Here is a 13,593-nt window from a genome sequence, read left to right as displayed (position 1 = left end):
CGTTTTGTGCATGTGCTAAAGCAAGAATGGGTAAAAGTAAGCCAGAGCGACAACCACTCAACATTGCATTGGTGGTCACCTTTCTCAGTCGCCCCTTGCAATAATTATATCCTTGATTCCCAAAAACCGAACTTCCTAACCGCCGGCATCGACATGCATCCATGCCAATTGCGACTAGACAGGGATTTTAGGTAGGGAGTCGGCTTTTGAGAGTCTGTAGGGATCTCATTGCCTGTGTACGTACACATTCTCACAAGTCAATCACAATTCATAACAAACTTTTAGGAATTTTGATTGGTTCTTCGATCAGGTCCTTTAACAGTTTAACCATTTATTTTTTCCATCAAAATGCCCAAATTGTGAATATCTTAATTTAAGAAGATTATTTTGGCTGTCACCGGCCAGTCCATATTTGAAGTCTAAGAAAGATATTTTCCAACTCACATGATGGTATGTAGGCCAATCTCATAAAAAAAACTAACTAAAAAGATAATGAAAACAAAGTGATCACAACTACAAGATCCCGTGAGTTTTGAATCAGACTTACAATATCAGCTTCCACTTCCTGACATAACATTATGTACTCACATTATCAAATCTAATGGAGAGATGGACTGATGGAGGTCGTGCATGTAATCATTTCCCAAGCGAGCGAGGCGTTTCTCTACACTCCCAAAGATTTAATAGCCAGGCCATTACCAAATTCTCCCCACTTGTGTGTGTTTTCAGCTGGTCTGTCCCCCATTTTTAAATATTTGGCTCTATATATTCATTTAAGTTTCACTTACATATGTACATACTTCACATTATTCTTCATTGCTCTTTCAAAGCTGGAATGTAAATCTTAATCATGTCCATCTTCACAACTTCTCTTCTTGTTCTTGCTGTCCTACACACTATAAAATCTTTTGCCACAACCCTTCCACGACACCCTCTAAAAGTCGATTTTTACTCCAGTTCTTGTCCTCACCTTGAACAACTGGTAGGATCAGTGACATCTCAACAATTCAAAGAAGCACCAGTTTCTGCACCAGCAACGATTCGTCTTTTTTTCCATGACTGCTTCGTCGAGGTAATAATCTACAATTGGACTCTTTTTTCATGACTGCTTCGTTGAACTGTTGAAGTGTTGATTTACTTCAAATGTGCAATATAGAATTTTATGTAGTCTGAAGCTAACGTGCACCATGGTCTAGTCCACAAATCAAGTAGCATTGATACATAATGAGTCTCTGACACTAACATGCACTTTGCGCCGTTTTGGGATTATGATTTATGAGTGTCTGTATACTGTTCAGCACTAGTGTCATTCTGGTATACTATTATAGCAAGGACTACACTAGTAATAGAAAAAGACCAAAAAAATACATCAAACTTTGCAGTTAGTTTCAAAAGACAACATATATTTTTTTTTATTCAAATAAACACTGTACTTTCAAAACATTTCAATTTAGTCAAACCGGGTCAAATTAATTGGATGGGGTGCTGACGTGGGTCGTTAAAAATTTCCCCAAATCTAATTTGCCCATCTGTCATTAGTTTCAACCTTGAGGTGGCATTAGTTTCAACCATGAGAGTTCCATCCGCAATATTCACATCAGCAATGAAGCGACTGTCATGCTTTGAGCGATAAGAGGATCTCAACCCACAACTTCGCAAGCCGTGTGGTAGCAGTAGTGGCCTCCCAAACCAAGAATGCTGAAACTATGAAATGTTTAGCCAGAGTATAATATAAAGAAGATTCATGAAAATGTAATGTTGATGCACCACCTTTGGTAATCGTGAAGACCGATAAGACACCGAGTGGTCCATTCTGATGTATTCTGCTTCGTTTCCCAATTCCGCATAGCAGATGCTGCACAAATCATAATCTTCCTTCCTGTACAAAAAAAAAATGTACAGAAAAATAAGTCAATCAAAGGAATACTACTCAAGGATTACTCTGTACCAAAATAAGAACATAAACCTACACTTTTGACTTAAAACGTGGCCCTGTTATCGGGTGCACCCCACAACTGTCACAGCGAACACCTTGGTGGAAAGTTCTTCCCGTGTTATCACAACTTCCATAGCTTCTTCTAGACGGAGCCATAGGATAAAAACCACCAGGTGGTACCACAGGTATATGACTTCGATGCTTCCTGTAGTTATCAGAACCTGCGACACCAGAACCTTCATGTGCAGGAGGTGGTATAGCTGAACCTTGGAAAGGACACATATTACACTCCACTGGGAAGGCAGTAGATGGTAAAGGGTAAAAGGACCCAGAAGCAGCAGCCTGATTACCTTCGCGATAGCCATCACATTCTTTCTGAGGCATCTTCCCACTGTTAGTTCCGGATGGCAAAACCAAATGTTTAAAACCATTCTCCAATGGCACTTCAGAGCTCCAAGAATCATTACAACCCTAACAGGAGCCATGGTTTCAGATGGGCATGTGAATATTGCGGATGGAACTAATGCCACCTCAAGGTTGAAACTAATGCCAGATGGGCAAATTAGATCCACGTCAGCATGCCATCCAATTAATTTGAGGGTTTGACTAAATTGAAATGTTTTGAAAGTACAATGTTTATTTGAATAAAAAAAAAAGTACATTGTCTGTTTTGAAACTAACTCCAAAGTTTGAAGTATTTTTTGGTCTTTTTCTCCAGTAGTAATGACTGAATTGAATTTTTTGTTGTTTTACAGGGTTGCGATGGGTCTATTCTTATTTCGACTAAGGCAGGGAGTGCAGTTTTAGCAGAGAAGGATGCGCAGGATAACAAGCATTTGGCAGTGGAGGCGTTTGATGGTATAAAGAACGCTAAAGCCTTGGTGGAGAGCAGGTGCCCTGGTATTGTTTCTTGTGCTGACATTGTGGCCATTGCAGCCAGAGACTTCGTTCACTTGGTAATTAGCTATCTTGTACTATAACTTCATTCATCTGATCGATATGCCTATAGAATATTTAAGGCTAAGTTTCCAACAAATACAATTTTAGAGTTTTAGAGATTGTATCATTCGCCTTTTTGACGTTGTATAATGCCTCTGCATGATGTCAAATAGTGATGTATGTTGTGTAAGAAAAGAAACAGAGGTTGAATCTCTGTTCTTTGTTGTAACGACCAGATACCTGATTTCTTTTTTGGGTTAACGAGTCCCCCACTAGATGAGCCAATTAGGATTTGACCCTTCCACTAGATAGGAAATTAGAGTCTCCTCTCCAAATGTACACAAAAAAATACAATCAACTTAAATTGATTTTTTTTTTTTGTGTGTACTGGGGGAAATCCTAATTGGCTCATCTAGTGGGAGGTAATACTAGTTAACCCTTTCTTTTTGTCACCTTCGACAATCAACCCAAATCCTGCCATTCTGCCAGCCTATTTTATGTTGCCTCCCAACTCCATGTTTACTAGAAGTCTACGACATTATGATTCCATAGAATATTATACACATTACATATTACATTACAAGAGAAGTTAGAATTACTTCAAAATAGAGTGACGCTCGTGTAGATTTATTCCGTGCAAGAAATCTGGCAGTCTGTGGAGTTGGTTTTTCAAGTTAGATTGTTTTGTCATTTTCTGGAGAGAAAAAAACAGTAAAAGGCACACAAGCAACTATCCAAAATAATTGGATGGCAATACACCAAGTTTGCCTCATCAGATTCCTCGACAAGTTACAAAAAAAAATAAGATTGTTCCTTGACAGCTTCAAGACAGACTAACATTATTCAGATCTACAGTTAAGTAAATTACATTTGGCTAAGTGCTGCATATGGTTTAATGACATCAATCTATTAAGGTTTTTTTTAAGAAAATTATGTGGGAGGAAAGGGGAAGTTTCAGACTTTACAAAGATTTTTTGTTTAATTTGAAAAACCCAATGACAATTTAACAGAGTAATATGATGAATTCAAAGTTAAAAAATAAGATAAGACACATAAATTTTTTTAACGTGATAAACCTAATCACTGGAAAACGTCCACGTCACTACCTATCTCAGGTAGTGAGATAAAATTCACTATATAAATCAATCGGTTACAAAGTAGGAATACTCACAACGGGGATCAAGTCTCATGATTACCCGAATACTGTAATTCTCAATATTGCAACATTTTGCCTCCTTTCGCAGGAAAAAGAATCACTCCTTTCGATTGAGCCACCAACAATAAACAAAGGAATGTAAAGTATTTAACTTAGTGATCTCATGTCGCCTCAACAATAGGAACACTAAACTGGCAAGATTAATGAAGTCTTTTTCTAAACGCACTTGGGAATCTCCATAATTATTCTACTGAAAAAGCTTACCCCAACTATCTGCATTTCTTGCTTTATATCGCCACTCAGACTTCCAAGATCAAATAAGTTTTGATCACAATCCCTCAAAAATTGGTTTTGATCGATATCCAATTTGTTGTTGTCGATCTCTCTTTCTTGCAAAGTTACACGGAACTGCTCTCTGACTAATGGACCCAAAGCATGGTTAGTCACGAAATGGGCCAAACATTATATGTGGGCTTTTTAATCTCCCCCTTTTGGCCGATTTCGTGACAACCTTACAAACAATAACTAGAAATTAAATTACATAAAAAAACTTCCTGCTAATGACGTAATGCTAATTACAAAGAACCAAGAATACAAGGTTCCGGTTCTACAAATAAACACAATTCTCTCCCTCACAGCAGCATGCGCCTCTCTTTTCATTTGACTTCATTTGTAGCTGCACATGGAACAACAAAAGAAGTACTACCCCCTTTTTGTCACAACCGGTCAAAAGGGCAAACAAAATAAATGTGAATATATGAACATATGCAAGCAGCAACTATAGAAACCTAAGAGACTTAAGCAGAGAATCAGGAACTCCCCCTCACAAGAGAACCATAATCAACCAACTAAGTAGCTATAGGTGATACCTTATCGACGAGAATGCATTCTCCAAATTAGTCCATGAGACGACCACATTTTAACACATTAATGAGAAATGAAGCTTGAGCAAAACCTCTCATTAAGTAGGCCCATGTGACAGCAGGTGCTGACCATGACAAAGAGAGCAGGCAAACATAAAATGCAAAAAACATAATGAAGAGGCTACTGCTGACTCAAAAACAAGCATCTGTTAATGACAAGCTCTTACAAAAAAAACACGAAGACATGGAGATGTTAGGATGGCTAGATTAAAAAAAATGTTGCAATAAAACTTCCTGCAAGCATTTCCAAGGATTAAGCACACTTGATAGAGATTGCCTTACACCATCCCAGAGTAAGCAAGTTGAAGGATAAGGAGCCAAAAGAACAAGAGGAAAATCACAGAAAACAAATATTAATCATGCTGAATCTTCACCAAACCAAGGACAAAAAACACTCATGTACACCAATATTCGCAACCTCCAACAACAAACCAATTAAATAGAGCAAAGGACTAGGGCAGGCACTTCTCACTGAATAGGCATGAAAAATTTGCTTAAACATCACTCAAAACAGATGCCCCCAAACCAAAATCCCCATGTTCTTGTCCAACACTCGACAAACATCAACATACCGAAAAAAAATTATGCACCTTAATCACAACAAGTCTCCCCCTTCAATAACCAAAAACAATGGAAGAGGTGAAACTGAAATGCAAGCATGCATAAGAAGAAGTTAGGCACATTCATAAAGAACCTCAAAAAATGGCATTGGAAAGACTAAACTTGGAACTTTCTACCACACGACATGAGCTGCCAGAACAAAAAATCGCAAGTCATATAACGAATTGAAAACAAAATCACAATGCTCATTTGGACCATTATGCAAGACTTATAGTGCAGACTTCTGTTTGTGTAAGAGATCGATGCTCAACACACATTTGTGAAACATAGTTTCCATCGGGAATGATATGATAGAACCTAACTATATGAAAGTGAAAAACTGCAACTCAAGAAAATACAAGAAGAAACATTATTATTATTATAATTATTCTTTCTTTCTTTTCTTTTTCTTTTTTTTTTCTTTCTTTTATTTCTTTCTTTTTATTTTTCTTTTTCCTTTTATTTAATATATATATATATATATATATATATATATATATAGATATATTGGAGAGGAACCATCCCTTATAACAGGCTTTCGATTGGTAAGTCCAGACTAGTTAGCCTTAGATTACCAGGTGGAAACCCTTACAAATCTACCGACCCGGGTGGTTACATACTTGTGCTCCAAAAGAGAGAGAGCAGAAGAGTTTATATATTGGAGAGGAATCATCCCTTATAATAGGTTGTTGATTGGTAAGTCCATACCAGTTGGCCTAAAATTACCAGGCTTAAACCCCTACGAATCTACTAACCTGGGTGATTACATATATGCCTGTGCTCCATAAATTAAAAAAATATATTCTGTTGAGTTACACAAATTTCACAAACTTATAGAAAATGTGCCATAGAGAGCCGGTGAAAACTAATAAACTCAAATAGTAGTGTGAGTGTGTTATGTGTGACAACAGAGAATCAAATATAAGAGAAGCATTATGAAGCAATACACAACTGGATTAAGATCGCAATGAACAACATGAACTGCAATTTAAAACATGACATCTCACACACATGGAAACAAAGAGCAAAGTAGTCAACACATGCCAGTAAATGAATGCTACTTCATCAATATAATTAACACTCCCAAGGATGCATGAAAGCACTTCAAACTCACACTTCATTCTTTTTCATTTTTTTCTTTTTCCTTTTTTTTTAACTAAAACCGGAGGGATCAAGAAAATGACGGAGAAAGAAGTTGTGGACAAAGGTCGTCTTTCCTTACCCAAATAGTCTTTAGCTTCCTCGCAAAAGTATGAGAATTAGTTGGAGATGAAACTGATTGAGTGTGAAGAGAGGTTTTGTATTCATTCCTATCATTAGCCTTCATATGATTATTTTTCTGCATAGTCATGAAACGGTTAGGAGTACAAGTGTGATAATATGCTTTATGTCGAAAAGGCACATAAGAATTCCAAAATATATTTCCATACAAGGATGAATAATTATTGTACCAACAAAAAGGCGCAAGATGTCCCCTCCTACCACAAGCATAACGACATGTATACACCTTATGTTTGACAGTAGACTCTAACTCATACTGAACCTTTTGAACATAAAGTTTTTTGTGAGCTCTTACATTGTTTATGCTAACACTAGGATAGGCCCTAGTGGCAAAAAATTCCTTAGTGTTCACAAAAGTAATAACATGAGAGGTATTTGAAGAAGATGCATGAACATCATGATAACCAAGTCCTCTCTTGTCAGAATGAGATTTTCCCACCCCAAGCATTTTGTCAAGTTGTTAAGCACCATTAGAGAAAGCTTTAAGTTGTTGTTGAGTAAACACTAAGTCTTTCTTGGTATGCTCAAGTACAGCCAAGACAGATTTGCATTTCTCTTCGCTATCAAAATTCTCTCTCTTTAGAAAATCAATTTTGCTTAAAAAAGTTTTCTTTTCCTGTTCAAACAATTCAGCTTGAATATTGTACTCCTCAGCTCTAGATAAAACTTGAGCACTAAGTGCGTCAAGCTTGACTATAAGATTTTTATTTGTCTTGTCGAGCTTGATACACTTGGCAACATAATTAGAGTACATCTCAGCCCAATCGTCATCAGTGACACTTGACTCAAAATGATTCAACTTACCATGTACAAAACTATCTTTGTCAGATTCCTCAAAATCTCCACCAAGACTAGCAGCAAACACAACATAGTTAACATTTTCATCAGCTTGGGAATCATCAAGTTCAGTCTCGTCATCACTATCATCCCAAGTTACAGAAATATTGGCTTTCCTTTTCTCTTTATTCAATTTCTTAGGGAAATTGTGAGCATCGTGACCGAACCTATCACACTTATAATATTGGACTTTTGAGAGATCAGTAAAAGACTTATCTGGTTTGTTTTCACGTTTGAACCTATCATGAGGTCTCGACCCTTGATTATGAAATTGCCCTTTATCTGTAAATTATCTTCGATGTTTCATTTTCAATAATTTCTGGAAATCTCTAGAAATAAGAGCAATCTCATGATCAATATCAATAGACTCATCCTCGAGAGAGACATCATTATCTGAGAAATCCTTAGAAGAATTAATATAAGATGAACTCTTGAAATATGAATTCTTATTCTTACGAGGATTTTCAAATTCTAACTCCATTTCAAAGGTGCGCAATTTGCCCGCAAGAGTCTCAATGGTCATTGTTTTTATATCATGTGCCTCTTGAATGGTATCTTTTCGAGATCTGAACCTCTTAGGTAAAGACCTCAAGATCTTGCGACCAACTTTAACATTTGGATACTCTAAGCCCAAAGATGTGCTAGAGTTAATCACATCTTGCAACCGGATAAAGAATTCATCAAATGTCTCACTATCTTCCATCTTCATGGTCTCAAATTTGGTAGTAACTCAAGCTTACTCTCTTTGACAGCACTATTGCCTTCATGCGCCATAACAAGCTTATCCCAAGCCTCTTTTGAGGTGGTACAAGCTGAAATGCGCCTGAATTCGTTATGATTCATGGTCATGAAGATAGCACTACGACCTTTATTATTATGACTAGACAATGTCTTCTCAACATTAATCCACATGTTTCAAGGTCTTAGGGAATTCACAGCAGTGTCACCAAACCCGATAGTTTGAGTGGGATGAACCCAACCATCTTCTAAAGCTATCCAAACATAATCACCTAGGGCTTGTAAATAAGCTGTCATTCTAGCTTTCTAGTAGGGAAAGTTGTTCCCATCGAATTGAGGAGGTCGATTAGAAGTACCAAACTTAACAACCTCCATCTAAAAATATTCTTGAGGAACCAAAAAGGATCACGCCTAGGTTTTTAAACCTTTAAGAGCTTACCTACTTTGATACCAATTGAAAAACCCAGTGTCAATTTAACAGAGTAATATGATGAATTCAAAGTTAAAAAACAAGACAAGGCACAAATAATCTTTTAACGTGGTAAACCCAATCACTGGGAAATGTCCACGACACTACCTATCTCAGGTAGTGAGATAAAATTCACTATATAAATCAATCATTTACAAAGTAGGAATACTCACAACAGAGATCAAGTCCCATGATTACCCAAATACCGTAATCCTCAATATTGCAACCTTTCGCCTCATTCACTCCTTTTGATGGAGCCACCAACAATAAACAAAGAAATGGAAAGTACTTAATTCAACATAGTGATCTCATGTCGTCTCAACAATAGGAACACTAAATTGGCAAGATGAATAAAGTCTTTTTCTGAACGCACTTGGGAATCTCTAGAATTATTCTACTGAAAAAGCTTACCCCGACTATTTGCATTTCTTGCTTTATATTCCCACTCAGACTTCCAAGATCAAATCAGTTTTGATCACAACCCCTCAAAAATCAGTTTTGATCGATATCCAATTTGTTGTTGTCGATCTCTCTTTCTTGCAAAGTTACACGAAACTGCTCTCTGACTAATGGACCCAAGCCATGGTTAGTCACGAAATGGGCAAAACATTATATGTGGGCTTTTCACAATTGACCGATGACCCTCATTGACCACCCGGTTTATCAAATTGTTGTATTATTGTCAACTAGAGTAAAATTAGTATAACATTATAATAATTAAGTAGAACATTATATATTTGTAATATATAGTGATAAGTAGAACATTTTACTATAATTATAATATATAGTTATAAGTAAAATTATAAGTAGAACATTATAATATATAGGTAGAGTAAAATTATAATAAGTTGAGTAAAATTAGTGGAACATTTTAATTATATTGACAAATATATATTATAATTTTCTCTTTAACTGTACCGAATTTTTATGTTAAAACGTTTAATACTCGTATAAAACATACTACATATTATTAACGTATTGAGAATTTTTTATCGAATTGTTGACCGAATGTTTCTAACATGTAAACGAATAAAGAATCTAGAAATCCCTCATCTTTCTTGGAATTCTTTTGATGGTTCAATTCCGGCCTCTTTTGACTATCAAGCTTGACACAACTAGATCTCCGCTCCAATAGACTGAGTGGCTAGATTCCGCTCTTTTTTGGAAGACTATCAAACTTGACATATCTAGATCTCAGTGGCAATCTGTTGACAGGTGTTGTATCTGAGGTGCACTTAGCCAAACTCTCGAAATTAAAAAGTCTAGCCTTGAGCAAAAACTCTCTCTCTTTGTAAAGGTCTAACTGGATACCACCCTTTCAACTCAACGATATTGATCTGAGTTCTTGTGAAGTAGGACCTCAATTTCCAGAGTGGCTCCGAACACAAACAACACTCAGGGTACTGCATATGCATAATTCAAGCATTTCAGATTCATTATCAAATTGCATTGGAAACCTTTCCTCCCTTACCCATTTATATCTCTCTGACAACCAAATATATGGAAAGGTGCCTCCTTTATCTCCCAACAAGTATGCAAACCATGATGCGCATTGTTTTTTTTTTTCTTCTAAAGTCTTGAATCCCGTCCCTTGAGTTCGATAGTTAACATGATTTTTTTGGATTCTAATTGTAATTGGTAATTGTAATTATGTAGGAAAGGCTCATCTATTAGGAAATAATTATGTTATTTAAGTGACATTAGAAAGATTTTTCTAAATTATTAATAAAAGAGAGTTTGTTCTAATATTAGCAAGGGAAATTGGGGATAATTATATAATTTAAGTGATATTAGGGAGGCTTTTCTAAATTATTAATAAATAGGGGGTTTGTTCTAATTTTTGTGAGGGAGGTGTTTCGAAATTGAGCAACTATGGAGATTACAAATTGCCTACTCGACAGTGGAGAGGGGTTCCTAAATACCCTCATGTAGTGTAGAGATTTGTGAGTAAAATCTTAAAAGCATTTTTTTTTTCACTAAGTACAACTTCTGATTCGCTTGTTAATTAGTAGGAGGGGATTACACTTCATTATATACTGACATGGCACTTTAAAATTAAATCCTGTCCTTTTGATTGGTAGAGCTTAATCTAAGGTTAACCTTCATTCCTTCGCTTGTTAAGGTGAGTGGTGTTCTGATTTCGAGTTAACTTGATGAAGATTACCAATAATAATTCCAATCTATGACGCAGGTAGGTGGTCCTTATTATCAAGTGAAGACAGGGAGGTGGGACGGAAAATTTTCTCTGGCATCAAGAGTGAGCTCGAACATCCCAAGAGCCAACTCAACAATCGATGAGCTTCTTAAACTCTTTGCCTCCAAAGGACTAAGCCTGCAAGACCTAGTGGCTCTTTCAGGCGCCCACACAATTGGTTTCTCTCACTGTGAGCACTTTGTCAGTCGACTCTACGACCATCAGGGAACTAAGAAACCCGACCCTTCCATTGACCCAAGGCTCTTAAAGGCCTTAAAAATGTCCTGCCCTCATTATGGTGGTAATGCAGACGTCGTTGTACCATTTGATGTCACCACGCCATTCACATTTGATCACTCATATTACGGGAATTTAGAGAACAAAATGGGGTTGTTAGCTACTGACCAAGCACTTCTCTCGGATCCAAGGACTCGGCCTATCGTTCAGGCTCTAGGAAAGGATAAACAAAAGTTTTTTCAGGCCTTCTCAGAGGCAATGGACAAAATGGGCTCCATAGGAGTCAAGAGAGGGAAAAAACATGGAGAGAAAAGAAAGGACTGTAGCCAGCATATGCAATAATAGTGTGAGTCTGATCCTCTCCTTTCTTTTTCTGGCCTCCAGATATGTCATTGTATATGATGACATTTTGCTTACAGTTTATTATCCAAACTGATAAAGGGAAGCTTATTGTAACACTGCTTGCCAGCCCAATGCATGGTTGATTCCAACTCAAGCTTTTGTGAGATGGAGGATATGGCTGTGTTCGCTAGGACGCTAGGGAAAAAGTAGTCATGTTTATACATCAAAGGAACGTGGTACTCAAAAGGATATGGAAATTACACCTCACTGCCCAGTGCCCACAATGTTAAAACTTCATTTATATAATAGTGGGTTTTATTTAGGGTTAGTTCGGGTTACCGTAATAATAGTTGTAATTAGGGATACCCTATTTTGAAAAATATTAAGATACCCCACCATTTGCAAGATCCAATGGCTATGATATGATTTTTGTTTGGATCTTGCAAATGGGTAGGGATAACCCTAACTGCTCCACGCTAAAAATTTCGAAGGAGATCTTTCTTGTATTTTCTACTAATCACTGTGTTTATGCAAACTTACCATGTAAGTTAAACACCATACAATTCTTTGTAACTTTTAATTCGTTACGTGGATATTAGATAATAGTATTAGTGGGTGTTTGGTTCTCATTTTTTCTAAAAATCATTTTTTCTTAAAAAACATTTTTATGAAAAAGTATTTATTCTAAAAACAGTTTTTCAATAAACATGTTTGGTTGTGATTTTTCTTAAAAACTATTTTATAAAATCAGATTTAGCACTATATTTCTCGATATATTTTGGCATATCGTGGCATAAATCACTAAAGTCTAAAACATCCGGAAGTTCATTTGCCTTTAGCACCCAAAGTGTTTCCTTAAAAAAAAAATAGTTTTTTAACTTGAAAAACAAGTTTTATCTACTTATCATAAAACAAGTTTTTGGGACCAAAAAGTGTTTTTTAGATGAAAAACTATTTTTTTTTAAAATAGAAACCAAACACATTTATTTTTTCAAAAAATGTTTTTTCACTAATAAACACTTTTTGGCAATAAATAAATAGGATCCAAACACCCCCTTATGTAAACATTTTCAGTTTTTCATAAGGGTGGATTTTGAGCCGAGGCAGCTTGGGCTCGGCTAGCTCGCTAACTGCTCAGCTCAGACTCATTCATTTAAACAAGCCAATGCAAACCTGAGATTACTTTAAAGCTCATGTAATAAAAATGAAACTTGGCTGGATAAGCTCAAAACCATCTGTGTAAAATAACCGAGCTACTCAAGATCGGCTCGGTAAAAGCTTGGGTACATATAGTACATGAGCCAAACTTGAGCTTAATTATTTTAAAACTTGCCTTAATAAACCAGCAACTTGAGCATGGTGAAGCTCGGCTTAATAAATTTGAATTCCACCCGTGCTTTTCAAAGTAAGGTAGGCTAGGGGTGTTCATTCAGGTCGGGTCAGGTTACCATTATCTGAAAAGTTGGTTTTTAATTGGTTTCGGGTTAGTTACCCGATAACCGAACCAATAGTTTCGGATCGGTCTCGGGTTCAGGTGGAAAGGGAAAACAACTAACTGAAACCTAATCTATATCCGACTGGGTCGGGTATTCTGTCGGTTTCGGGTCGGGTTACCCGATTGAAACCCAGTTCTTCAATATCACAAAATAAATAGATTTGAGAACAGAATTAAGGAGGTGGAAGATGGTACCTCCAACTTTAATGTCATTCTTGTGAAAGTAATCTTCCAGGTGCAGGTGCGGCGCAAGATCAATTGAGTTGTTCTTCTTTTTTTGTAACTAGTATTTTGTTGTGCCTACGGGACTGTTTCCACCCCAGCTCCCCACCACAACTGTCCTCCCACACACGACACAACTGGCACACCGCCCCCACCAACAAATTAAAGCACTTTTTCTTTTATTTGAAAAGGATCCAATACTCTCGCTGCCAAATATTAAACTA

At 36.7% G+C, this 13,593-nt stretch overlaps 2 protein-coding genes and 1 long non-coding RNA gene across 4 annotated transcripts; 1 reads left to right on the top strand and 2 right to left on the bottom strand.

Annotated features, from left to right (window-relative positions):
* Window positions 1-659: 659 nt before the first annotated feature.
* LOC147476796 (Peroxidase superfamily protein) lies at window positions 660-11,755 on the top strand. Its single transcript, XM_086585057.1, has 3 exons — window positions 660-1,072; window positions 2,692-2,892; window positions 11,071-11,755. The coding sequence occupies exons 1-3, from the start codon at window positions 851-853 to the stop codon at window positions 11,650-11,652; spliced, it is 1,005 nt and encodes a 334-aa protein (XP_086441183.1). The 5' UTR covers window positions 660-850; the 3' UTR covers window positions 11,653-11,755.
* LOC147476797 (protein JOKA2-like) lies at window positions 1,436-2,472 on the bottom strand. Of its 2 annotated transcripts, none has more exons than XM_086585059.1 (3): window positions 1,971-2,472; window positions 1,771-1,879; window positions 1,436-1,704 (listed from the first exon to the last, which is right to left on the bottom strand). In XM_086585059.1, the coding sequence occupies exons 1-3, from the start codon at window positions 2,318-2,320 to the stop codon at window positions 1,465-1,467; spliced, it is 699 nt and encodes a 232-aa protein (XP_086441185.1). In that variant the 5' UTR covers window positions 2,321-2,472; the 3' UTR covers window positions 1,436-1,464. The 2 variants fall into 2 exon arrangements, with proteins under 2 accessions (XP_086441185.1, XP_086441186.1); XM_086585060.1 differs by having other exon boundaries at window positions 1,436-1,698.
* LOC147476795 (uncharacterized) lies at window positions 4,102-13,481 on the bottom strand. Its single transcript, XR_015209640.1, has 2 exons — window positions 13,343-13,481; window positions 4,102-6,893 (listed from the first exon to the last, which is right to left on the bottom strand). It is a non-coding gene; the product is annotated as an uncharacterized LOC147476795 (long non-coding RNA).
* Window positions 13,482-13,593: the final 112 nt, after the last annotated feature.

Source organism: Coptis chinensis, chromosome 9, assembly GCF_015680905.1.
Source record: "Coptis chinensis isolate HL-2020 chromosome 9, ASM1568090v1, whole genome shotgun sequence".
NCBI classification, from domain to species: Eukaryota; Viridiplantae; Streptophyta; class Magnoliopsida; order Ranunculales; family Ranunculaceae; genus Coptis; species Coptis chinensis.
The sequence above is the reverse complement of the archived record's forward strand: the minus strand, read 5'-3'. Positions and strand labels throughout refer to the sequence as shown.